The following is a 27201-nucleotide window of genomic DNA, read 5'->3' as shown; positions in this document are numbered from 1 at the left end:
CTTCCTTCCCCGCAGCAGGGTCTCCGCTGCCAGGCAACCAAGCAGATGGCACAAAGCCCAACCCCAAGGTGGCTTGTCTCTGCAGGTCCTTCCCCTTGGCAGGCCTGAGCTTGGGGAGTGGGTCCGGGTCTCCTGACCATTGCATCACCTGCCACCCCACACTTTCCCAACAGCCTCTACCCTCTGACTAAATTGGGGGAGGGGTGTCAACGGCCAAGGTGTTTGTCTACTTTCTTCCTCTGATTCTGAAGTGGGACCTCTCTCACAGGCGTATGCTCACCTCATAGGATCTGGCCCCACAAGCCCAAATCAGAGGAAGTCAGAATAAGAGTCCCCAGGGCTGGCATGTAGTATGTGGTCAATACATGTTTTTAGATGAATGAATGAATGAATGAATGAATGAATGAATCCAGGATCAATTTGGGAACACAACAGGCTCCCCATTGCTACTCTCAGACCTCTTAGGCTATCTAAGCCCAAAGAGGACACCCCTAGGCTTTGGCTCACCCTAAGAGCACACCATGTGCACACACACTCACACACACACACCCAAGGGAAACTTCTGGGCCAGAGGCAGAGCCAAGACTCAGGCTCAGGCTCTGCAGCCTCGAGGGGATGTGGGTAGCGGGGGGCACTGAGTCCCCTGCCTGCTGGCAGGGCTCACTTGCGGAAGCTGTCAGCCAACTGGTGGCAGTCCAGCTCCCCCTTCGGCTCCAGGCCCCCCGGAAGCTTCACTCCTGTCTTCCGGTCCACACACCAGCACTTGCCACGCTGCCCGTCCAGAGCTGGGTGGCACTGCCAAGACAAGGGTGTGAGAGGTCAGTCCACAGGCAGCCTGGCCCAATCCAGCCCAGCCCCACCTCAGGCGGTTGCTCCAAGACAGTCTCTGGGGCTAGAGATTATTTTTTGAGCAGGCAGCTCACTGGAGTAGAGAACCTGGTCAGGAAGGAAAGGTCCAGAGAGTTTGGGAAGGCAGGCTCCTGAGAAGGTTCTGCAGCCTACCTGGAGGGGAGACAGGACCCATGGGACGCAAAGGTACATCTGGGTTTAAAAGGCAAGGCTGGGCCTCCCCAGTGGCGCAGCGGTTGAGCGCTGGGTTGCAAAGCTGCCCACAGCCTCTGCAGCGCCGGTTTGATCCCCGCTGCTCCAGGGCCACCGGAGGAGGGTCCCACATGGCGTGCAGACCTCTCCTGCCGCCCGCTGCTCCCCTCAGCAGTGTACTTTGGTCCTTCTGCCTGCTCTGCTCCCCGCTCTGGCTCTGGTGAATTCTCTCACCCTCCCACACTTCTGACTGTACCCAGTGCTTGTATAAATAATAAATAAATCTTAAAAAAAAAAAAGAATTAAATTTTAAAAAATAAATAAATAAAATAAAAGGCAAGGCTTCTGGCCGGAGATTCTATGAGTGTGTGTTGTAACAGGGCTGGGATTTAAGAATGGGATGATGGTTGAGAGCAGGGCGCAAGTTAAAGTTAGGGGAGCATCAGTGTAAGAACTGTCGTTGAACTGAGAATTATGACTAAAAAGACCTTGGGTGAAATGAGGGTTAGAGCCCAGGTCAGAAACAGAATTGGGATAAAGAGGTCAAGGTCAGAACACTGAAGAAAGCTGCTGGGTTAACAAGTTTGGGTTGGGGGCCTCTGTGGTGGCGCAGCGGTTGAGCGCTGGGTTGCGAGGTTGCCCGCAGCCTCTGTAGTGCTGGTTTGATTCCCGGCTGCTCCCCGACCACTGAGGGAGGGTCCCACATGGCGCGCAGAGCTCTCCTGCCGCCCGCTGCTCCCCTCAGCAGTGTACTTCGGTCCTTCTGCCTGCTCTGCTCCCCACTCTGGCTCTGGTGAATTCTCTCACCCTCCCGCGCTTCTGACTGTACCCAGTGCTTGTATAAATAAATAAATAAATCTTTAAAAAAAAAAAAAAAACAAGTTTGGGTTGGGATTAGACAGCTGGAGGAGGAAGACAGGAGAAAGGCATTTCTCAGATTTAGCTCCAGGTTTAAAGGTGGAGTGAAGTTGTCTCAGAGTCAGAACTGCACCAGGGGTCAACAGTCAAGTCACAACTTTCAGTGGAATAAAACCGGGGGAGGAAACTCACGGAGGGGGCCTCCCTGGTGGCGCTGGGGTTAAGTCTCAGCGCTATCAAGCTATCACCAGCCACTGTGGCATGACATGAGTTTGGTCCCTGGCCAGGGAGCTGACCTACATGGCACAGCAGCCCTCTCCTGTCTCGCCTGCTGCTCCCCTCAGCAGTGTATTTCAGTACATCTGCCTGCTCTGCTCCCCACTCTGTCTTTGGTGAATCCTCTCACCCCCGCACCTCTGGCCTGCACCCCAGCTCTTGTATGCATATATAAATAAAATAAATCTTTTTTAAAAATACATGGAGGCCTCCCCGGAGGCGCAGCGGGTTGAGTGCCGCACTGTGAAGCTGTCCATGGCCTCTGCAGTGCAGGTTCCTACCGGCGGGCAAGAATCCCACACGGAGTGGCAGACCTCCCCTGTCACACCCGCTGCTCCCCTCAGCAGTGTTTTCGGTCGTCTGCCTGTTCTGTTCCCTGCTCTGTCTCTGGTGAATCCTCACCCCACACCTCTGGCCTGTACCCCAGCTCTTGTATGCATAAATAAATAAATCTTTTAAAAAAAATACATGAAACTGTACAACACAAAGTTGAATCCTAAACTAACGATGGACTTGATTTAAAATACTGTATTGCTGTTGCTTCCTGGCTATAACAGGTACACCAGTGCACATGCACAGTGCAAGAGGTGCAAAGTGGGACCGGGAGTGGGGGGAGTGCATGGGACTCTGCTTCCTGCTTAGTATTTCTGCAACCCTAAAACTGCTCTTTAAAGTCTATTTTTTTAATTAGGGAAAAAAGTTTTTAAAATTGAGACAAGGACAAAATTGATATTGGGATCAAGGTTGGAGACAGCTTTGGCACTGGTCTTGAGGAGAGGCCCTCTCTGCCCTCCACTCGTTGCACACCCCACCACCTCCTCGAGTCACCCTGGGCATCCTCTGCAGGCCTTTTCCCTCCTTGCTAGGCCTCTGTTGATCAAATAGTGACCCACTTCTTGGATTTGTCTGGAGTGTGGAGTGGGGGGGAGGTGGAGAGAGAGAGAGTGTGTGTGTTTGTGTGTGTACACCCACAAAGAATGGAAAAGGGGATCCAGACCAGAGCGCCCAGACCACACCCAGCATGAGGCACCCCAGGGCCCTGCCCAGATACACCACCCTTTCAAGAGGGCCAAGCCCTGACAGACCAGAGAGGAGTTGGAACAGGCTTATTTACTGAATCACAACCTCCTGGGGGCTTCTAGAGGAATCCATGTTCCACGGACGTGAGGGAGGAGAGAGGTTTCTGCACTCAGGCCTTCCCGCCTACCTCCCTATTTCCACCTGGAGCTCCTATCTCCAGGTGTCAGTCGTGGCTCCACGGCCACCCTGGAGGTATCAGGTGTTTTGGCTGTTCAGGTTGGGAGGGGGGAGAAGCAAGCTGAGTTTCCTGCTCAACAGCTCACTCCCAGATGAGGCCTCAGACATTCAGTGAGGAAGAACTACTCGTGGGATGGGAGCAGGGTAGCTGGGTGTGCTGGGAGGCAGCGCTGGCAGGATGCTGGGTCTACAGCACAGAGGCTGACTCCAGAAATGCTGGCAACAGCTGGAGACGGTGGGCAGGGCTGCTGACCTACCATGAACTCATTCTGCCTTTGGGCTGAACTTTAGCCCTCCCTCGACCTCAGTCTCATCTCCAAAGTGAACGAGGTGGGCAAATGAGCTAAGGTGCTGAGGCTGGCGGGGACTTTTGCTGGGTAGGGGGCGATTCTGAGGGTGAGGCTGGAGCTGGGAAGCCTCCCTTTCCTGAGAGCTCCCTCTTGGACCACCCTGTGGAGAAGCAGGATTCCCTGGAGCCGAGGCCAGGCCGAGCCAGCAGAGAGGGAGACCCACCTGCTTGGGGTGGAAGTTGCCGTTGCGGTCGCAGTTGGGGATGGGGATGATGTAGAGGTCCTCGTGGGTGCGACTCTGCGAGGCGGCCAGCCGCTCCAGGGCCCGGTGCAGCTCACTCTGGCAGGAGCCCTGAGGCTGTAAGAGGAGGAAGAAGAGGAAATGCTCAGCAGAAGGAGAGAGGCAGGAGGACTAGGGCTGGGGCTCAGACCAGGACTCATGTCCTGAAAGGAGGCGCAAGGCCTGGAGGCTGGGTAAGACCCAGTGAAGTGAAGGGGGAGGCTCTAGTTCAGGGGACACTGGTCAGGACATTAGAAGGACATCGAAGAGAGGATCTTGAGCCAAAGAGCTTCCAAAAAGGAGGGGTGTGAAGTGAAGGGACCCTGTGGGGAAAGGGCTTGGGGACAGATGAAATCATAAAATTAACCACTCGGAAGACCCAGGCACAATCTATCAGATCCAGACATCAGAAAGGACGTTAGTCAGACGTTGGAGCAGGGCCGCAAGTTCCCCTGCCGTGGCCAGCATTGACCCTGTAGTGCTTGGGAAGATCTAGGGTGGGGGATCCAAGAGAGGGGCTAGGAAACATGGGGAGGCTTGGGGTCACCCCTGTTTACCAACAGCACAGAAGGGTTTCAGTGTTTAACCACCGCTTGACCAGTACTGATGCGCACAAGTGACAAGCAGGAAAGGAGCCTCAAAGAAAGGAATGAAGACTCCGTGGGTCCTGATGACACATATTAGGTGCATCTTGTACACAGTAGGCATTCAACGGGCGTCTGCCAGACGGCCACAGTCCAGACCTGCCAGTGGCAGCGGCGGTGTGCGCGTGTGTGCCTATCTGTACTCAGAGGTAGCTGTAGCTCAGAGGTCCTCACCACGGGCCGCATGTCCTCCCGGGGCACCCCGATGACCTTCATCTTGCCCCCATTGGTGCTGCGGTCTCGAATTTTGGCAAAGTGCTTCTGCAAACACCTGCGGTCATGGGCGCTGCAGGGGCTGAAGCTGTTGTTGGGGTGGTCGCCCTCATCCTTGTCTGCAGTAGGGTCAAGACAGGGAGAGGTCAGCACAGGAAAAGGACGGGGCAGCACACAGAGCCAGCCTCCCGCCCCCTTTCTTCTCCATCTTGGCACAGGGGCCTGAAGGCAGAGAGAAATGAAAGCTCCCCCCTCCCAGCCCCCGTCTCCCCTCCACTCCCCTAGAGCTCCTCAGGAGAATATTCTTGAAGTCCTTGACTTGTCCCTCACTCCACCCAGTCCAGCCCTCAGATGAGTCACCAGCTGGAGCTCCAGACAGCAGAAGAGTCCCCTGGGCACTGCAGGGAGGTCTAAGGCTGGGGGGGACAAGATCTTGTTCTCCCCTCCATTCAGCTCCTCCAACCACCCCCCTATCCGTCTGCACGCTCTTCCTGTCTCCTTTCTTGCTCTTTTTGGCCGCTGACTCAGCCAATCAGGGATCTCCAGGGCTGATGGCTCTGCTGACCCTCTTCCAAGTGGCCAGAACCAGTTTCCATGAGTGATGAGAAATCTAGCCCAGAAGTTCTCTTCCCATTGGCTAAACGGGGGAGAAGTGGGCGTGGCTGCATATGCCCGCATGTGAAAGCATGTGCATGTGTGTGTGTGCACATGTGCGTAACATCCGTGTGGCACCAGGACCAAAGAGCACCCTCAAGCACTCTTCAGTATCCCCCAAAGCCCCCCATCCTGAGACTTCAGACCCCATTCCAGAGCCAGAGCACTGGGCATCCGGAGATGGGGGTGCCAAGGTTGAACCAGCACCCTCTCCCTGGGATCGCCTGAAGACTCAGTCTGAACTCAAGAAAAACTCCTGAAGTGCTGAAGGGTGACCGCTGCTCCTCTCTCCCCGAGGCAGCTAAAGCCGGACTGCAGGGCTGAGCTGGAGAAAGGGGTTGGAGGACCCCAAGTCAGAACCACCTCTGAACTGCTCCGGCTTGACAGCTCGCTGCCGGCCCGAGTGCAAAGCCGCTGCCAGCATTCCAGATGTTGGCAGCCGGACAGAAGGTTACATCTGGTTTGCGTCAAGATTTTTTTCCTGAGGAGTTAGCAGGTTCCTCCATGCATGGCAGTGGTCCCAGAGCTGTCTCTGGGTCAAATGGTATTTTTCCGCCTCGCCAAAGTTAGTTGGGGGGTGGGCTCTCTTTTTATTCTTCCAGCTCTGGAAGGTGAGTGGGGGATGGGGGAGAGTCTGTAGATAAAGGGAAACCAGGCAAGGAGGAATCTAGACTCTCGGGAAGAAATGTCAAAATTCCACACCAAAGGTTATTTATAAAATCAAGTCATCGGGGATGGGGAGAAGGTTTAGTCATGGGTGGAGGACTGGCTCAGAAGAAAAGATCAAAGGGGAGGAATAAACAGAGCAATAGATAGACCCCATCCTCCTGCGCGTCACATCCCAGAAAGGATACAGGGAGACTTCTGTCTCAGAAATGAGGCCCAATTCCTGAAGGCCAAGCAAGGAGTAGACACTCGAGCAAGATCTCCCAGCAGCGTGGGTGGCAAAACAAGGGGATGATAAACTTCGGAAGACCAGGATCGTGCCAAGGGGCCAAAAGAAGAGGGACCCTGAGCCCACAGTTTGGAACTAGAGGAAAAATATGGAATCTAGGCTCTTCCCTGAAGACCCTCCCAGGGAAATTTCTGGCCAATAAGATCCAAGCTGGAGAAAGAAAGAAAGAGAGAGAGAGAGAGAGACCAAGCCTGCCCTGCACAAAGCCAAGAGACTTGTGGATGGGCTGGAGCTGGAGCCGGGGAATGGAAAGAGGAAATGGAGGACCTGCAAGATTAGAGGCAAATCTTGGAGCCACAGCTGACTGTGAGCAAGAGCATGCCCACTTTACCAAGGAAAGGCCAGGAGGGCTAGCAAGGACTTGCCTGCCCCAGCCCAACACTAACCCCAGGGGCACCCTTCCCTCCTGGAAAGGTCTCGCTGTCTTTCCTGGGAATTTGCCTTCCTTTCACCACCACTAGGAGAGCACCACTTTCCCCAGTGACATTCGTTCCTCTCGGTCAATGCAGAGATCTCTGCATTGGGATGCTTGATGGGGGGACCATGCCCTGCAATGCTGAGTTTCAGGAGTGCAAGTTCACAACTCGGGGGATTGCTAGTGGGTATCTGGAATGTGTATCCCTTCTTAGGAGGTGTCAGTAGAGAGAACAAGGGGGAAACCTGGGGCGCGGATGAGCCTGAAGGTGCGGCTTCTGATCGGGTGTGGCTGGGTCTCCACCCCACAGACGGGGGCTCCCTGGGGAAGGCTGAGTTCACAAGCTGCCTGGCCGCCCCTTCCTTCTTTCCCCACTGCCCAGCGCACTAATGCCCGGTTCGTGTGCAGCTCAGAGTGAGACACACCAGGCAGGGAGAGTGCTCACTTACTCTCTCGGGGTCACACACACACAGAGCAGACCCACATCCTCCCGCTCGGACACACACACAGGCTGAGACTCAAAAATCACAAACATATACAAACCATCACGTGTGCAGACACGCGCTCGGCCACCCGTGCACACCCACACACCCTCAGGCACCCTGACCTGGGCAGAAACAGACCCGGGAGGGCACACCAAATGCACCCTGGCTTGTTGACTTTCTGTTTAATCTGTAACTTTTCCTCACCCAGCCTTGCTTCACTGGCAGATGGGGGACCCACCTAGGATCCACCCCTGGGCACTGGGTTTGGGAGAGTAACGGTCTCAGTCTTAACCTTTCCAGCTCCAAAACTGGCTAAATCCTTGTTACTACCCTGATCACACAGTTCCAGCCACCTGTGCTGCTCTCCCAGGGGGTACCCTCTGGAAAAACACCCATCCCAGAGGGGTCCCCTCAAGAGCCAGAGTCAGACCCAGCCCTCTGAAAGATCAGACCTACTGGCCTGGGAATGGCTTGTTTGGGAGGTGGGGCTTCCCAGGGATGCCAGGGCACCCCCTCCAGGCCCTGCTTGGAGCTAGGCTAGCACCGTCCAGCCACAAGGGAAACCTTAGTGGGTGCTCCAGCAACAGAGGAAGAGACAGTGCCCAAGAGGGAAGAGGCCCCACAACCCTGGCACCTCTGGCTGCACAGTTCATGGTCAAAGGCAGAGAATTTCCTCTTTCTTGCTCCCTGATTTCATGCCCTAATTTCTCCTTAACCCCAAGCCCTGTCCCCATTGAGACACCCACAGTAAGCCTGAGTGGTGGGTGGGCCCAGCCACCCAGTCACAGAAGCTTCAGCTTTGATCTGGAGCATCCCACCTGCCCTGCAAGAAAGACTTTTTTCTCTGCCTCTGGCTCAGACAGGAGAAGCCAAGACCATCCATGCCGGGAACCAGGTCCAGTCCTTAAGGATGAGCCTGGGGGTAGCCCCTCGCCATCAGGCAACGCTGGCGGCCTCCAGTGAAAGGCCGAGAAGGACAGCTGGCTTGTCCTCCCCACGCAAACAGCAGCAAAAGGCACCCAAATCTACACTATCCTCTCAATTCCCCTAACTGTCCCCCAGTTTTCTCACTTGCCCGACTGTCCCCTAACGTCCCAAGCTTCAACTTAAACCCTCTTAGCTTCTTCTCCACCACCATCCTCAGCAGCGCTCCCATGTATTGAGCTTACTCTATACCTGACACCCCAAGCTGTGGGGCACGTCCTATTGCCCACTCCCCCTCTTACAGATGAGGAAAGGAGAGGGGAAAGACGGGGCGCCGGGAAGGGGAGAAGTCCCGCGTGACTCCTATGTCTTTAAATGGAAAGACGCTGATGCCCAAGTCACCAAAAATCCCGGCTCTGCCAATACAAAAGAAAAAGTGTTAAGCAGCCATGCGGCTCCCCCTCCCCCAAGGCAGAGAATTTCTGGAAAGGCCAGTTCCCATGACATGACTAGATTCCCAGTACTGAAGTAGGGGGAACAATATTTGCTGCACCGACTAAAAATTAACCCAGCCTGCATATTCCCTAGCCCTGTCCCAGCGGGGCCCACGGGACAGTTTAGACACTCCCCCGGCCAAACGCTGACCTTACCACTGCCCACTCCTCCAGAGTCCAGGAGTCGAGGGTCAGCTCACTGATGCAGAGTCGTGGACTTGTGACGCACACACGTGCCCCCCCCCCCACCTCTGGTGGCCAGAGCAGCGCTGTTAACCCACAGCCTGTTCTGGCAGTGAAAACTGAGACAGGCGGGCTGGGAGGGAGGGGGAGAGAGAAGGGAAAGATCTGCTGTGGGGCAAAGAGTAGCCAGTGGGAGAACTGCCCCCCCCCCCTTAGCCGCTGAAGCTCAGGCCAGGAGGGAAAGGTAGAAAAAAGAGCTTGACTCCTCTGCCAAACCAGTCCCCAATCTTGGTCCTGGAGACCTGCATGCGCTGCGTGGGCGAAGGACCCCTCCAGGAGGGAAGGAGCCTTGGACATGGCCCTATAACCCAGAGGGGAGCTAAAGCACCTTTGGAGGTTGGTTTGCGTGAGGCCTACAGGACATCACAGAGTGTTCATGTTACGCCTCACCCCCCCACAAAGGCCCTAGGGGAACAGATTTCTCTCCACTCCAGGATGCAATGTTCCCACCCAGTCAGGGAGGGAAGGGCACCAAGATCCTCTAAGGGCTCTTCTGCCCTGCGTTCAAGTTGATGAGAGAGGAGGAGGCAACGAGCAACTACCACTAGAAGGAGCACTACCTGCTCTGGGGCCAGATCCCCGCCTGCCAGGGGACGACGGGGCTATTATGAGAAAGAGGCCCCTTATGTCCAGGGATCAGCCCTCACTCCCCAACCCCTTTGGTGCCAGGGCCCCTCCTCTCCCACTGGCACTGGTATCTCTGCCCCTGGATCAGCGACTTACTCCCCCAGAACACCCCTCCTCAGATGTGCTGGACGCCACACTGGCATTTCTCCTACAATGTTTTCTGCTGACCCATCTCTCACTGCCCAGGGGCAGGAAGGGCAGAGAGGCCCAAGGCCCAGACCCCTGGGGTCCACCTCCTTCCTGTTTTCCCTGCATCCTGCTCTCCTCCCGCTAACAAGCTGGGGAGGATTGAGGAAGTGAAGGGGCCTGGGACCCAGGGCAGGAAGCTTGGGGCCGAGTCCCAGCATCCGGACTGCGACAATGGAAGTTTCAAGCACCAGGAAAAGAGACCGACGCAGACAGGGGCACAGGGAAAGCAAAACAGAGCCCGAGAGGGAACCAGAAACCAGAGGCAGAGATGCAGGAAAGCAGAGAGATTCCAAAAGTAAACAGAGAAAGAGACAGAAACAAAGGCAGAAAAAAAAAAAAAAACCAGGGACAGAGATCCAGAAAGAGGCTGAGATGAAAGTGAGAGAAGAAACAGAAACAGAAAAAAAGGGGAGTGAGAGAGAGAGAGAGAAACTGACAGTGGGCAGAAGCTCGAGAGGAAAGGGAAATGCTGTTAGTGAAACTAGAGGTAGAGAAACAGCAGGAAGAACAAAAGAATAAGAGAAAGAAGGGAGAGAGCAGGAAAGCTTCTAAGAAGGCTGAGAGGCTCACTGAGAAGTGGAAAGAGAGAATGTGTAAGAATGACTTTAGGGCAAAGGGCCTTCTGAGCCTCTCTCCCTCCTGCTGCAATCCACTACCCCCATCTCACCCCCGCCAGGCTTCACAGCTCTGGGCTGGAAGACAAGACTTGCTTCTTCTACCACCTCAAATAACACCTGTCAGGAGAAAGGAGTGGGGGTGCCTGAGTGCCAGGGCAGAAGGTGGCGTCCAAGCTTGGCAGCAAGCCCTCTGCATCCCCAGTCCACCTCCGCCCCGCGCCCCCCACCAAAAAAAAAAAAAAAAAAATCCAGCTAGGTGAGCTGGCTGGGGCTCTGCAGAAGGGCACCTCTGATCTTCGATGTCCCTCACCTCCAAAGCCCCTCTCCTGTGCGTGCCCCACTCCACCCTGCCTCAATGTCAAAAGGCCTTGCAAGCCCTGGCTTCTCAGACCGCTGCAGGTTCACCTGTGGCCAGGGGGAGGGAAGGTCCCTGGATCAAGCACATAAGCCCCCCACCACCACCACCACCTCCCCATCCTCCCGTTATCAGACCCTAGATGTCTCATTCAGGGGAGGGGGGCCGGGCTGGACCAGGTCACTTAATTTTCCACTCTGGCACCAGCAGCCAGGACTACCATGGAGGCCGCTCCTCCCAAATGGCACTCCTGGGAGGTTTGACAAGGAAGGACGGGACAGAGTCCTCCTTGATGGTGGCAACAGGCTGCCAGGGACTGGAGAGCAGTTTTCTCGGCTGAGCCTGTCCCACGGCAGCCGGGCCCTGCCACGTACCTGCCTTCTCTGCTCACGGGGGATTTTCAAGGGCCTTTGAGGCCAGCGGGAACGCGAACGGGGCTTCTGGGAGGGCAGTGCAAGGGGAAGGACGTGCCAGGCGGGGCACCTTACCAGAGGGCTGCAGGCTTTCCTGGATGGCCTCGATCTCCGCCAGCTCCATGCACACGCCTTGCCCGTGCATCAGCGTGTGCAGGGGCTTCTCCACCCCCCGGGGCGGGTAGCAGCGCAGGCCCGAGCCGCAGCGGGGAGTGTACACCCCGCAGGGCATCCCTTTGGCCAGGGCGCAAGTGGCGCAACAGCCGCAGCCGGGCTCCCGCACCAGCTCCTCGCAGCCCACGGGGGGGCGGCAGCGCGCCAGCTTCTCCTCGGAGCAGGGCGGGCAGTGGATGGCCTCGTCGCCCAGGCTCGGCCCGGGCCCGGCGGCCAGCAGCAGCGCGGCCACGAGGCACAGGGGTAGCATGACCGCGCGGGGACGGGGCGCGGGCGCGGGCAGGCAGAAGGGACACACGGCCGCGGCGCCCGGCGCGCCTGGAGGACCGGAGCGGAGCGCGCGGAGACGGGGCGGCCGCGGCGCGCGGGGACCCGGCGGGGAAGTTAGCAGGCGCGCGGGAGCGGAGCGAGCCTGGCCGCCGAGGCGCTGTGCCGCATCTTCGGCCCGGCCCGGGCGGAGGGCGGGCGCGCGGGGGGCAGGGGGCTGAGCGGCTGCCCGGGCTCCGCTCCCCCGGACTTTATAGCGGCCCCTGGCCACACCCCCAGCGGCTTCCCAGAGGTGGGGGTGGGGGCGGGGGCGGGGGTGGGGGCGCGGGGGAGGGGGAGAGGCGGCCGTTAGGGGGAGGGGGCGCTGTCCTGAGCCGCCGCGCTACAACATCTGAAAGTCCTTTCTGCCCGGGGAGGAAGCGGCCGTGGCGCGCGCCCAGGGCGCGCTGAGCCGAGCCCGGGAGGGCAGAGAAGGGAGAGGGACGCGGGGCTGCTTTTTGGCCTCCTTGCCCGCGACCTTGGAGGATTCTTCCCTGACCCCACCAGGCGCCCGCCGCAGCCCACACACGCGCTCGCGCGCGCGCACACACACACACAAGCGCGCACACACACAAGCACACGCACACACACACAAGCACAAGCACACGCACACGATGAGACCTCCTAGCGCCGACTCCCCGCTCCGCGACTTGGATCCCTGGCCAGAGTCCTTCCACCCCACCCAGGCTTCCAGTCTCCACCGCGGGAAACAAGCTGGTGAGGTGGGGAAAGCGGCACAGGCGCCCGAGGAGGGACCCCGGAGGGCCTCGTGGCCCGCAGACATTACCGCACTCCACTTCCACTTGCCCCTTCCAGGGTCCCCCCCCACCCCCTCTCCCCAGGGTGCACATCTGGCGCTGGGTCCACTCTGCCTTCCCCAGGATGGAGTCAGCGAACCCCGGAGAGGAAGGTGCCAAGCCTCTCCCTCCTTCCTGGGCGTTTGCGCTACTGCCCAGACCCACTCCTGGAGGGAGACTGGCCGGGGAGAATGCCACCCACCCTCTGTGCACGTTGTGCAGTGCACAACTCCAGGGGGCACCATTTTACTTGCAGTCGCTGTAGATTCGTACAGCTGTTGTCACAGTCTTCCAGCAGGTGGCAGTCGAGGGGCTAGAGAAAGGGGTGCCTTTTCCTAATTCGCCTGGGTTGCTCTTTGGGCTGCTGTCACAGCCGGCTAAGCCCTCTGTGAGATGCTGTTGTCACCTGCACCCCCCACCTTCAACCCTGCAGTAGTGTTTAGAGCATTTCCTAGGTTTCCTCCCAGGTTCCCCTAATGCTTACCCATTCTTCTCCCACAAAGGCTTCTGCTATCTTGGAACTGGTTTCAGGGTAAGGTCGCCTGTGCAGACATAGCTGGTGACCCACTGTGGGTTGGGAGAGGGGGGAGCTTGGCCTAGACAACTACCTGGCAGCCAAGCTGAGGTGTAGATCAGAGGTGGTCCTCCTGCTTCCCCTCCCAGGGCAGGGGTCTTTCTCTCAGTGACCCGGCCTCCTACTTTCTGCAAGTGCAGACTGTCCAGGTGGTTGGAGGAAGAGAAGGGCTAGAAGCTGGACCTGGAGGGACAGAACCAAAGTTATAAACTAATGGTACCTACTGGCAGCCATCAGGACTGCAGAAGGGCTAGGGCGTGATGACCAGGGACCAGCTTCTGGAGTTCTCTCCAGCCATCCTATTGGCCCTGGAAAAGGGCAAAACAAGTCCCTGGAGGAAGCCCAACCTGTCCTTGGTTTATAAACCAACCCGCCCCCAGCCTATGCCCTCTCTTCATCACTGGACCCAGTTCTGCCGCCAGCTGTGTGAACATGGCCACCACCCCCTGGAGCTTGGCTGTCCCTCACTGTGAAATGGAGGTAGGTCATCACTTGAAGCTCTTGTGAGAATAAAATGGTACCAGGAAGGATGGTTTGATCTCAGTGCCACACAGGGAGGGGTAAAGGTGCCAGGATATAGAGGAAAGAGACAAGAGGCTAGGTTGAAATCAAAAGAAGTATGTGGGGATGGTGACTGAGTGCAGGTAAGTGTGGAAAATCCCCAAAGGTTTTCAGGTGAGACAGATGCCCACACCTTTACCCCAGCACCACCATCCCCAGTCTATCCTCTGGTGCCCCGCACCCCATATCACTGTCTAGGATAATTCCAAGGAGAAGGGAAAACAGACATGAGGAAATCTTGCGAGCATCTCCCCACCATTCATGCAACACACATTTACTGGCGCTCCATAGTCTCAGGCTTTGTGCCACACACAGGGCTTACAGAGGAAGCCGAGACCACTCTGCCCAAGGAACTTGCTGCTAGTGCAGGAAGACAGGCCTTTAAATGAAATACATCTAAGACGTGTGCAAGTGGCCCGGGGGAGGCTTAGCTGGGGCACAGTGGGGAGGCACGTGTCATCAGTTCTACATGCAGGGTGCTGAGTATGGGCTTCTTAAGGAATCAGAAGGAAGAAAGAAAGCTAACTGGGTATGGCTTCCCCTGGATTCCTGGGTGGGGGGAGACAGTCATGTCCCCAAGTGTTCCCCAACCTGGTGGACTTGCCCTAGGGAGCATCTTGTCTGATGAGAAGGCAAAGTGCACACAGTAATGAAAACTGGCACTTAACAAACACTGCCCAGAATGCAAGTACACGTGTGTGCACTTCCCAATAGCCTCACAAGAGAAGTGCTGTCATTATCCCCTTAAGATAGAGAAACTGAGGCACAGAGAGATATAACTTAATGTCACTCAGCAGATAAGTGGAAGATCAGAGATATGGACCCAGGCAGTCTGGCTCCAAAGTCTATATTATTAACCCCCTGTTTTACTGTCTTCCAGAACAGACGTCAGACGTGCTCTGAACAATTGCCAAGGGCAAAACAGGTAGAATGCAAGCTGGGTGTCAAGAATCAAAGCAGAGTGCACTGGCATGGAGCTGACCCTATGCCTCCCCATAACTTTGGCTTCCCAGCCCCTCACTGGCTGCCCCAACTGCCCCCTGTGCCCATAGTTAGTAAGGGTCTCGGCTTCCCTCCGTGTCAACTATGCCTAGGCCCCAGGTAGGGCATCCTCTGCAGCCCCCTCAAGCAATAGCACATCAGTATAGCTACTGGGAACCCCAGCAGGGTCCCCACACTTAGAGAGATCAGATCAGCAGAGCAGAGGGCATGTCCAAAGGATGGAACCTGGGTCCTTCCCTCAGGACATGCAGCTTCAGAAGTGAACACCAGGCAGGGGAACAGTGGGGAGAACAAAGCCCATCTGCAGTTGGGCTGGCCAGAATCCGGTTTCATATCTCGGGTCTAGTCGACCCTGCTACTTCCAGCTTTGTGGACACTTCCCCTTCCTCAGCTTTGGTTTTACCATCTGTAAAGTGAGGGAGGGAACTCACTGATCTGTGAAGTCCCAGGCAGGCCATCTAGGAATCTAGGACCCTGGCATGGCTTCAACCCTTGGGGTTTTCACTGCTGACAGGCACCAATGGAATCTCCTTCTCACTGGCTAAAACCTGCAAAGGAGACAGACGCCAGGTGAATGGTGTGGTGCCCAGTGAGCGCTCTGTCACTGTCCCCAGAGGGGATGAGGGTCACCCACGGCAACACAGCTTGTTTGTAATTGAGCCAAGACTTAAGCCAAGTACATTCACTACCTGCTATGGACTCAGCCCACCAGGGGCCATGCTGCTCCACTGCCAGAGTATTGCCCACAGTCATGGGCTCAAGACTCAAGGGGTACAAGGGATCAGGCTGAATGTTGCCAAAGGAGAGACACAGAGGGGGCCTTGAGCAGAGAGACAGAGACATTACGGTGGGGAAATACTTTGCTCTGTCTTCCCTAACACCTGTTGAGTCAAAGAACGGGTGTCTTTTAGCCAGGACACCTCTTAGCCTGACAAATTGGAAGCCCAGAATCAGAGCATATCCCATACCCTTACCCCCACACTCCCTGGAGGGCCTCCAGGTACTGTCTCCAACTCCCCCAGTCCTTAGAAAACCCCGAAGATACAACCAAAGGACCTCTGAACCCAAAGCGACTCCCCCAAAGGGGCCTCAAGATTTAGAGAAAACCCACAGAGGGATTCTCCAACTCATAAAGCCCAGAGAGAAGGCCTGGGGTACAGAGACATCCCCAGTATTCATATTCTCTCCAGCTGCTTGTCTCACTTCCCCACCAGCACTGGGGTTCACAGATAGCCCCCACATGCCCTCTGCTTTGTCCCAGGACTTCTGCCTCATCATCCCTCCTCCCAAGATTCCCGGTGACATCCCACCCCACTGGGATGATTCTCCTAGCAACCTGCCCCTTCAGGAGGTCACCTAGTAGCCTTGCCTCCTCCCTGAGCCTTCCACTGACTCTCCAGTGAATGGAGCAAAATGTGGTACCTTGGGCCCAGCGCTAGGCGGGTGGGAGGTACAGACAGAGGCACATGTAGGCCTTTCCTTTCTCTCACTTTGCCAGACACCCCCTCCAGAGTAGGTAGCTCCAGCATGGGGTCTGGGAGTGAGATGGGTCCCTTGTCTCTTGAACCTACAACATCCTTCAGGAATCCGGGCTGGGATGGAGTGAATAGGATGCTCTTGGCTTCTGCGATTGGTATGCTGCCCCCAGGTGGGCAATAATAATACTGATAGGACCGTTCACAGAGGGCCTCCTGACTGCAGGGCATTGTACAAGGTCTGACAGTTCCAAAGGAGCAGGTAAACCTCTGCCTTCAAATAAGATTGTGGTCTGAAGAGGAAGACGGACTGGCAGACACGTCGTGATCAGTGCTACGTCATAGGGAGAAATGCACAGGATGCCAGGAAAACAGAGGAGCCTGAGTGGTTAGGGAGTTTCAAAGAGAAGTGATAATGGACCTGAGTCTTAAAGAATTAGTAGAAATTCACAATCTCTTCAAGCCTCAACTTCCATCATTAAAAGGGTCTTTGCCGGCCTCCCTGGTGGCACAAGGTGTTAAGACACAGCACTATGAAGCTATCTGCAGCAACTGCAGCACGAGTTCGATCCCTGGACAGGGAGCTACCCACATGGCACAGCAGACCTCTCCTGACTCACCCGCTGCTCCCCTCAGCAGTGTATTTTGTCAGTCTGCCTGTTCTGCTCCCCACTCTGTCTCTGGTGAATCTTCTCACCCCCCTCACCTCTAGCCTGTACCCCAGTTCTTGTATGCATAAATAAAAATAAATCTTAAAAAAAAATAAAGGGTCTTTGCAAAGATTAGGAGAGAAAATTATGTAAAGAGCTTACTAATACGTAATTGAAATGCAATAAATGTGTGTGTGTGTATGTGTGATTTATTTTAAGAAATTGACTCTGAGTATGCAGGCTGGCAAATTTGCAATCTGTAGGACTGATCAGCAGACTGGAGTCTCTTGCAGAATTTCTGTTACTGTTTCAAGGCAGAATTCTTTCTTTTCTGGAAAACCTTAATTTTTTGCTTTCAATGGCTTCAACTGATTGCATGAGACCTACCTGCATTATAGAGGGTAATCCTTTAACTTAAAGTCAACTGACTTTAACATCTACAAAATATCTTGGTGATTTGACCAATTGGACACCACATCGCAACCAAGTCAACACAGAAAATTAACCACAGCAAGAACAACAACAAAAAAATTTAAAAATTAACCATAGCAGAGATCATTCCAATTAGAGGTTACTCCAGATAGGGACTGTAATAAATTTTTCAACTTGATTATGCTTTTTTAATTTTTATTTTTTTAAAGATTTATTTATGCATACATGAGCTGGGGTTCAGGCCAGCGGTGGAGGGGGTGGGGGTGAGAAGATTCACCAGAGACAGAGTGGGGAACAGAACATGCAGACTGACTGAAACACACTGCTGAGGGGAGCAGCAGGCGAGACAGGAGAGGTCTGTTTCACTATGTGGGTTGCTCCTGGCTGGCCAGGGATCGAACTTGTGCTACAGAGGCTGCAGATTGCTTCATAGTACAGTGCTTAAGCCCTTGCACCACCAGGGAGGCCCTGATTATGCTTTTTTTTAAATTACTCTGATGGCACAGCAGACCTCTCCTATCTTGCCCACTGCTCCCCCAGCAACATATTTCAGTCAATCTGCCTGTTCTGCTCCCCACTTTATCTCTGGTGAATCCTCTCACACACACACCCCCACCCCGCACTTCTGGTCAACACCCCATTCTTCTATGCAAAAATTAATTTAAAAAAATCACTCTGTGTGAAACTAGTAAAACATTAAATGTTAAACAGGACTATGTTTAATATGATAAACAATTTATAGCATGATCTATAGAAATATAAACTTCTAGGTAAAATCGTTATGTCTTAAAATTAAAAGGAATCTTGTATCTAGTTGATTCCAACCCTCACTCTGGAGAGATTCCTCTTGCAACATTCCTAGACAATTCTCACCTAGAGGCTGCTTGATCATTCCAGTGGTGAGAGAATTCCTAATCTCCTAAGAATGTCCATGGAAACTTTTTCTCTGTATTGTACTTTCTTGTACCGGTACCTCTCCTATTAATTTTCCTCTTCTTATCTATCAAAGACTAATTTCATCCTGTTTTTTTCCCCAAACTCAAATAGAATACTTCCTTACACTTGTCTTAAATATTTATCTAGGTCAAAACTCCTTTCTTGGATATTCAGCTAGCTTCAAAGAACTTAATTTCAAAAGCTCACAATGGCTTTGTTCTAGTACTATTCTAACCCCACAAGTAAGAAAAGGACTGTCTGCACCAACTGAGTCCTCTTTGTACTCTGCAAAATCCCTGCCTTCCACCTCATGTAGCTTCTTTCTTTTCATGATAAAGAAGGAGGAGACAAAAACATAAGCAGCGTGTAGCTGCAGGCCTTTGGGAAACATCATGATTTTCTTCAGTCTCAACTAGAAGGATACAGCTTGTATTTAGTTCAGGTGAGTAATTTGCTCGACTCCCCCCCTTTCCAATCTGCCTGGTCTCTCGGATCATCTATGAAGGGGGCCTGGAGACCTAAACCTGGTCTGGTGGCCGTGGGGTTATCAGCAGGCTTTATAAATGGCCAGAGAGGTACATTTTTATTCCACTTCCTATGTGGATTCTGACACAGGGTTCCTCAGTGATGACCTTCTGTGAGGTAGAAGTACCGGGGTGAGCAGTCAAGGAGGCTGGCTGTGGAGATACTCAACCCAGCTCTGCCTCCCCTTCCTGGTGAAAGAAGTTGAGGGAGCAGAGAGGCCCTGCCCTGGCCTCTTGTCAGATGTGTCCTACTCCCTTTACCACTTCCACTCTGTGGGGTATAGAGGAAGGATGTGGGGAGCGGGAGAGTCTGGGTTTGAGGGAGCAGGGAGGGTTTTGTAGCTGTGTTTGCCTAGGTTTTGCTGACCAAGCCTCCAGCAGCACAGAAGTCAAGTCTAAGCTACAGCTCCAGCAGCCGCCATCAGCAGCCACCAGTGCTAGAGAGAGGCAGCCAGGATGTCTTGGGCCACTGATCAGGGATCTAGGATCAGCTATACCACTAGGCCAAGAGGTTGGGGGTCGGGGGGGTATGTCCCAGAGGAGAGGAAAGAGTCAGAGACCTGCTTCCCGTAGCACCATGACACAGTCTCAATAAACTTGAGCTCCTGTCCAGCTCTAGGCACCGATGGAGAAAGGGAAGACAAAGATGTGCAGGCATTCCCTGATTTAAACCAACTCAGTGCACAGGACTGCTATTTTATATATACCTAGTGGGTCCCCATTTTTATTTTTTTTTTATTTTTTTAAGATTTATTTTTTTATTTATTTATACAAACATTGGGTACAGTCAGAAGCGCGGGAGGGTGAGAGAATTCACCAGAGCCAGAGTGGGGAGCAGAGCAGGCAGAAGGACTGAGGCACACTGCTGAGGGGAGCAGCGGGCGGCAGGAGAGGTCTGCGCGCCATGTGGGACCCTCCTCTGGTGGCCGGGGAGCAGCCGGGAATCGATCCGGTGCTGCAGAGGCTGCGGGCAGCTTCGCAACCCAGTGCTCAACAGCTGCACCACCGGGGATGCCCAAGGTCCCCATTTTTAAATGAAATCTTACACAGGACCCAAAAAAATAAAGGTGGAGCTGTGCTGGGTTGGGGAACCTACAGCTTGCCTCCTCTGATTGCCCTCCCCATCCCATCAACTCTCTAAGACTCCCTGAAAGGCATTTTGCAGCCCACTCACCTAGCCGGGCTAACTGGACTTCTGTTAACAGGTGGGAAAACTGAGACTAAGAGAGAAGAGGGAATTTACTCAAGGTCCTGCAACTAACGACAGCAGAGCTAGGCTAGGACTTCCCTCTGCAACATACTGTCCCTCCATTTGACCCAAAGATGGAGCTTTTCTACACAGTCCTCACCAGATGGTCTCACTCATAGCAGGAATCTAGAAAACTTAAATAAGGGACCAGGAAAATGAATAACTATAAGAAAGTAAAAATCAAAGTCAACAAACAACTATGAACCAGAGACACTTTATGGGGGGGGGGAGAAGGATGTAGGGCATGACTGAAAACAAACACTTAGAAAGTCAATGTTGACAAAAGGTAATGAACACAGAGAATTATCAAATGCCACAATTACTGAGGGGAATCTAAATTTTGTTTATTTGAACTTTTTTTTAAAGATTTATTCGGGGCCTCCCCTGGTGGTGCAGGCGGTTGGGCACAGCACTGTGGAGCTGTCCACAGCCTCTGCAGCGTGGGTTCGATCCCAGCTGGCCTGCGAGGGTCCCTCATGGTGAGGCGGATCTCTCCTGTTGTGCCCGCTGCACCCCTCAGCAGTGTATTTCGTCAGTCTGCCTGTTCTCTTCCCCGTTCTCTCTCTGGTGAATCCTCTTACCCTCCCACCCTGGCCTGTGCCCCGGTTCTTTTATAAATAAAATCTTTAAAATAAATAAATAAATAATAAAGATTTCTTCATTTATGCATCCAAGAACTGGGATACAGGCCAGAGGTGTGGGGAGTGAGAGGATTCACCAGAGACAGAGTGGGGAGCAGAACAGGAAGAGCTACTGAAATACACTGCTGAGGGGAAGTAGTGGGTGAGACAGAGGAGGTCTGCTACACCCTTTTTTTCTTTTTCCTTTTTTTAAAAAAGATTTATTTATGCATATAAGAACTGCAGTGTAGGCCAGAGGTGGGGGTGGGGGTGAGAGGATTCACTAGAGATAGAGGGGGGAGCAGAACAAGCGGGTCTACTGAAATACACTGCTGAGGGGGACAGGGGGCAAGACAGGAGAGGTATGCTGCCATGTGGGCCAGCTCCCTGGCCAGGGATAGAACTCATGCCACAGTGGCTTGACAGTGCTGAGACTTTAACCCCTGCACCACTAGGGAGGCCCTTTTCACTTTTTAAAAACCTAACAATAATTAAAGTGATATATTCGTATGGGTACAACTATCTAGAGCACCTTCATTTTCTTTAAGAGCTGCATATGCCACTCCATTCCATTAGATTGCTGACAATTCTTTTCTAATAAAAGCAATATGCAATAAATAATCTTGTACATAGTGTCTTTGCACAGTTGTGAAAGTGTATCTGGTATTCCTAGATTTTAAATTGCTGAGTCAAAAGGTATATACACTTTAAATCTTTATTATTATTATTAATTAATTAACTAGTTATACAAGCACTGGGTACAGCCAGAAGCACGAGAGGGTGAGAGAATTCACCAGAGCCAGAGGGGAGAGCAGAGCAGGCAGACTGACAAGTACACTGCTGAGGGGAGCAGTGGGCGGCAGGAGAGGTCTGCGCACCATGTGGGACCCTCGCCCAGTGGCCGGGGATTGAACCGGCGCTGCAGAGGCTGCGGGCAGCTTCGCAACCCAATGCTCAACCACTGCGCCACCGGGGAAGCCCTACACTTTAAATTTTAATAAGTACTGGACAGCTAAACTCTGAGAGTAACACTTGAGTAGATATGTGGAATTAATTTCCGATCCAGAGTAGAAGTTCCCCTCTGGAACCTTCCTCACAGTCCTCCCTTCTCTCTCTGGTTGCCTTCAACTTCCCCAGTGTCCTGGGGCCACTAACAATTGGATGGCCAGACTACCAGGGAGAGGCTATTAAATTCTTTTTTTTTTTTTTTAAGATTTATTTATTTGTTTGTTTGTTTGTTTGTTTATACAAGCACTGGTTACAGTCAGAGGGGTGGGAGGGTGAGAGGATTCACCAGAGACAGAGCCTGGAACAGAACAGGCAGACTGATGAAATACACTGCTGAGGGGAGCAGCGGGTGTGGCAGGAGAGGTCTGTCACACCATGTGGGACCCTCGCCGGCGGCTGGGGATCGAACCAGCACTGCAGAGGATGGAATCAGCGCTCAACCACTGCGCCACCAGGGGAGGCCCTTAAGCTCATTTTGAACCTGGCCTCCTTCAACTGGAGGCTGGCATTCCTAGTTTAAAAAAAAAAAGCTGGGGCCCTCCCTGGTGGCACAAGGGGTTGGTTAAGTCTCAGCACTATAAAGCTATCTGCAGGCAGCCACTGCAGCAAGAGTTCGATCCCCAGCCAGGAAGCTGATCCACATGGTGCAGCAGAACTCTCCTGTCTCACCCACTGCTCCTCTCAGCAGTATATTCCAGTAGATCCACCTGTTCTGCTCCCCACTCTGTTGCCCCCCCATACCTCTGGCCTACACCCCAGCTCTTGTATGCATAAAAAAACAAATCTTTTTTTTAAAAAAGCCTGCTTAGTTAACCTCAAGGTAAACAGGGGCTGTTGACCCATCCTAACCACAGAAGTACTGTGGTGCTGGTCCAGACTCCTTCAGCAATTCCCAGTGGGCTCCAGCCTGGCCTCCTCCCTCCCCTAAATCCAGAGCCATACTTCCAATCCAGCCCTCTTTCCTCAGTCAGCCCGCTGACAGGAGGGAAGAAAAACTGCCCTTGTAAGGGGAGCTCCCAGATTGTGCGGAAGAAAAGTTCCTTTTGGGACTACTCCGTAACCCCACCCCCCACAGCTGCTGAATGAAAAGACAGGAAACACAGAATACCAGAAGAAAACGACCTCAGAATACCTATCAAAGGAACTTATCTGCATATGCAAATATTCTCCAAAAGTTTTCTGGGAGCCTCAATCAAATAGACAGTCTGAGAAGAGTCCCCAGAGATTCCTGGGATGAGGAGAATTTTGAATTGGTTTTGGAGGAAAGGGCTTATAGAACTGACCCAGAAAGAAAGTAGGAAAGTCCTGCCAACAAGGTTTGTGTCGTTACTTTTGCCAGGCATTGCACTAAGCACTTTGCAAGGGTCATCTCTCTCTATCCCCATTGAGACTGACTGACTTGCCCAAGGTCATACAACCAGTGAGTAGTGGGGTCCAGAGTTTGACTCGAGTACATGGACACTATGGGTGGGAGTAGGGAAGAGGGGACAAAGTCGAGAGTTGCTGGTTTAGGTCCCTACCAAGTTGGGGGAAGCTGGGAGATGGGGAGATACTTAGGAGGACTGTTTTTGGTGGGGTTTTTTGTTTGTTTGTTTTTGCGTAGAATATCTGCGGTGTAAGCCAGATGTGGGGGGGGGGATGAGAGACAAAGTGGGGCACAGAACAGGTGGATGCTGAAATACAGTGCTGATGGTGTTATAGGACAGGGAGAGGGTCAGCCCAAACCCCGCAAACCTGCCAGTTTTAAATGGGTTCTGCCATCCGCCGCATCAACACAAAACATAGGAGACTTTAATGGGAAGGAACTTTAATACAATTTGGAAACAATACAGGAAAAGCAAATAATCTAGTTTCTAAATGAAACACCCAAAGTTACCCATCCCCTCGTGGGTAAAAGTCCATCCAAATGGGATTGGCCCAGAGCAAGGCCCCAAAGCCTGCCACAAGTCCAAAGCATCTTCCAGTGGGGACCCACAGAAAAGGGCCAGAAACAACCAGACAAGCCCGGAAGGAAAAGAGCAAAATCAACATCAAGATAAAAGCTGCCATTGTCACCTCCCCACGGGTCTCACCCACATCTGTGTCACCCAGTCCACGACCAAAAGACAAGCGCAGTTTCTTCACGTGTCTCCTGGCTCCATCCTGCTTCCTTCCTCAGTCTCTTCTGCAGCTTCTCCTCTTCCTGCTCAGCTCCACCCTCCCTTGGGTGGGGCAGGGAACCTCCCCCTTTCCTGGGGACCACCCTGTTACAATGGGAGCAGCGAGAGAGACAGGAGAGGTCTGCTGTGCCATATGTGGGTCACCTTCCTGGCCATGTGGGTCAGCTCCCTGACTGTGATTGAACTCTGGACCTAGCAGTTGGTAGCCCTGAAACTTAACCCTTAGGCCACCAGGGAGGCCCCTTAGAAGGATTGTTAGCCCCTCTCCCTACCCCAGCCTCCTGGAACTGACTCCCAACCCCTTCTTGCCTCCCAAGACTAGCAACTGGCAGGCACCTAGAATTCCCTCTTTGTGGACAATGCCTGCCAGTCTCGCCCATTCCAGACTCCCCTCGATGAACCATCTTGTGATAGGTTTGCAAAGGGGGAGGGGCTGACAGAGAAGCAGCTCTTGTTCAGAAGAGAAGCCCCCCCAAGCCCTCAACGATCCTTGTGCTAGAAGGCTGGGAGGCTTTTCTAAGAGCTTCTGTATCTCACTTAGCTTTCTGTACATTTAATAAAAGATAATGACATGAGGAAACTGAGGCTCAGAGAAATTTCTGTTTTAGCCATGTGTGACTCCAGAGTCCATGTGACTCCACAGTTCTGCTTCTAGGTTTTGGAACTAAGACCCACAAGGTGGGGGAGATTCAAAACTAGGTTCCAGAAAATGGATTGGAATTGCTTATTAAATTTCAGTTGTCTCATCCCAAATTGGACAGCCGCCACAGGGCGTAAGCCAAGAGGTAAAGGCAGGAGGCCGTCCTGGAGGAGGCATGCCCACCTCACCTTGGCATGCCAGAAGACTGAAGGTAGGGTGGCTGGTCTGTGGTAGGGTCATCCTCTGTCCTGGGGAGGCTGCAGAATGACAGGAGCCCTGGAACCCAGGGTCTGGTCAGGATGGGCAGGAACTACTAGGTGGGCCCTGGTGGTCAGTCCTAAAATTGAGGTGACTTCCCGGCTCAACACATATGTCATAAGCAGAGGGGACCCCAAAACACTCAGGAACTACTGGATGCCAGGAGACAGGAAGATGGGGACCAGAGCAGTGCCGGAGCTCTGCCCTTTCCTGCCCTTTCCTGATGCCCCTAGTCAAGTCACATCCCCTCCTCAATGGCCCTCCCAGTGCTTTGTCAGCAGAGTGGACACTTGATTTCACAAACAGCTGGCCTCTGACTTCTTTTAGAAAGGAAAAGAATTAAATCCACCAACTATCACTGCTGCTTCCTGAGTCTGATACCCTTAACCTCCTGTTCTAAATGCCTCACACTTAGCTGGTGTAATCCTCACATAACTCTGAGGTAATACTATTCTTCTCATTCTGCCTTTTTTAGCAGAGGAAACGAAAGCACTGAGATGCTTCCTCCCTCAACATCACACGACTGGTAAATTGCTGAGCTGGGATTGAAACTTGGGAGTAATGACTGGAAGAAGGTGGTTCAGATGGAATGAGTAGCCACTCAAATTGTGCAGTTATTTTTTTCTAGCATCTTCGAAGGGACAGATTTTCTTTTTTCTTTATAAAGATTTATTTATTCATACATTCAAGAGCTGGGGTACAGGCCAGAGGCGTGGAGGGTGAGAGGATTCACCAGCAACAGAGTGGGGAGCAGAACAGGCAGACCGACTGAAATACACCACCGAGGGGAGCAGCGGGCGAGACAGGAGAGGTCTGCTGTGCCATGTGGGTAGCTCCCTGGCCGGGGATCGAACTTGTGCTGGAGTGGCTGCTGATAGCCTCATAGGCTGCGTCTTAACCCCTTGGGCCACAAGGGAGGCCCTCTTTTTCTTTTTAAGTCATTTTAACATTGTGGATTTAGAAGGAAAGAAGAACCCCATTCAAACATTTATAGATGCGTGTGGTAGTGGTAATGTAACAGGGTGGTCCCCAGGAAAGGGGGAGGTTCCCTGCCCCACCCAAGGGAGGGTGGAGCTGAGCAGGAGAGAAGCAGCTGCAGAAGAGACTGAGGAAGGAAGCAGGATGGAGCCAGGAGACCTGGAGGAGGCGCAGGAGCCTAGAGACACGTGAAGAAACTGCGCTTGTCTTTTGGTCGTGGACTGGGTAACACAGATGTGGGTGAGACCCGTGGGGAGGTGACAATGGCAGCTTTTATCTTGATGTTGATTTTGCTCTTTTCCTTCCGGGCTTGTCTGGTAGTTTCTGACCCTTTTCAGTGGGTCCCCACTGGAAGATGCTTTAGACTTGTGGCAGGCTTTGGGGCCTTGCTCTGGGCCAATCCCATATGGATGGACTTTTACCCACGAGGGGACGGGTAACTTTGGGTGCTTGATTTAGAAACTAGACTCTTTGACTTACCTGTATTGTTTCCTAGTTTCATTAAAGTTCCTTCCCATTAAAGTCTCCTATGTTTTGGGCCTCCCCGGTGGCGCAGCGGTTGAACACTGGGTGCGAAGCTGCCCGCAGCCTCTGTATCGCCAGTTCGATCCCCGGCTGCTCCCCGACCACCGGGCGAGGGTCCCACTTGGCGCGCAGACCTCTCCTGCCGCCCGCTGCTCCCCTCAGCAGTGTACTTCGGTCCTTCTGCCTGCTCTGCTTCCCGCTCTGGCTCTGGTGAATTCTTTCACCCTCCCGCGCTTCTGACTGGACCCAGTGCTTGTATATATAAATAAATAAATCTTAAAAAAAAAAAAAAAGTCTCCTATGTTTTGTGTTGATGCGGCGGATGGCAGAACCCATTTAGAATAGGCAGGTTTGCGGGGATTGGGCTGCCCCTCTCCCTGTCCTATAACAGTAATAACGTATGCTCGGGGGTATTTTCCTGTCAAATCTGAACAGCTGGTCTGAGAGGAAAAGTATCGAGTAATGGGTCATTCTACTGGCTGCTGAGGGGAAACTCTCGGCCCCAAGCGTCCCTCAGCTCCTCAGGCTGTGACTATAAATTAGTCCCTTTCATCGATCAGTTCCCTTTCCAGCTGCTCTTCGGAGGACCTGGACGCGGCTCCTTTTGCGTGACCTCTCTCTACCCTCCCTTTACACCAAAACCCACCACGGTGGCATTTTAGTTCTTGGAAAATAAATTCCCGGCGGGGACGGGGCGCTGAGGCAGACGCCGACCCGATTTGGGTTTGACCAAATCGCCAGGCTGCGGGTGCAGAGAGCCACGCCTTTTCCTCAGGAAAATGCAGCCAGGGCTTCCGTTCCTCTGGCTACAAAAGCACGGGACCGAAGACGGTTTTTAGATTTAAAGGATCTGAAATAAGTTAGCAGCTCCTGCAGTACACATATCCTTCCTTTTCCTCTTTTCACACTAGTCTACACCTCAGAAAACCCCTCCCAGCCTCCACAGGGCGTCTCTTCAGCGTTCTGCGCGGCCAGCACAAGCGCGCTCTCCACATTGGCCAGACTCCCTTGTCTGTCTCCCCGCTACGGCGCCAATTGGTGCCTTTTGAAAACCTTCTAGTCCCGCCTCCCTGGTATAATTGGTTCATTCGAACAGGCCCCCG

The 27201-nt window shown here is 53.3% G+C and overlaps 2 protein-coding genes across 2 annotated transcripts in view; one reads left to right on the top strand and one right to left on the bottom strand.

The window, feature by feature from the left end:
• Window positions 1-660: 660 nt before the first annotated feature.
• On the bottom strand, window positions 661-11654 carry IGFBP4 (insulin like growth factor binding protein 4; the record flags this gene model as incomplete). The annotated part of the gene is made up of 4 exons (XM_084236890.1): window positions 661-795; window positions 3946-4080; window positions 4821-4978; window positions 11306-11654. 4 exons carry the CDS (start codon window positions 11652-11654, stop codon window positions 661-663), a joined length of 777 nt encoding a protein of 258 aa, XP_084093016.1.
• A 1859-nt stretch (window positions 11655-13513) lies between these two features.
• The window catches only part of TOP2A (DNA topoisomerase II alpha), a gene marked incomplete at both ends in the record, with an annotated part of 33413 nt that continues 19725 nt past the window's right edge, over window positions 13514-27201 (top strand). Inside the window, one exon of the mRNA XM_084237980.1 lies at window positions 13514-13561. Coding sequence (XP_084094106.1) covers window positions 13514-13561 — 48 coding nt within the window. The remainder of the gene's footprint in view (window positions 13562-27201) is intronic.

This window comes from Talpa europaea (assembly GCF_964194135.1).
Source record: "Talpa europaea genome assembly, chromosome: 7".
Taxonomy (NCBI): Eukaryota; Metazoa; Chordata; class Mammalia; order Eulipotyphla; family Talpidae; genus Talpa; species Talpa europaea.
Note: the sequence above shows the minus strand (reverse complement) of the source record. Positions and strands in the feature narration are given on the sequence as shown.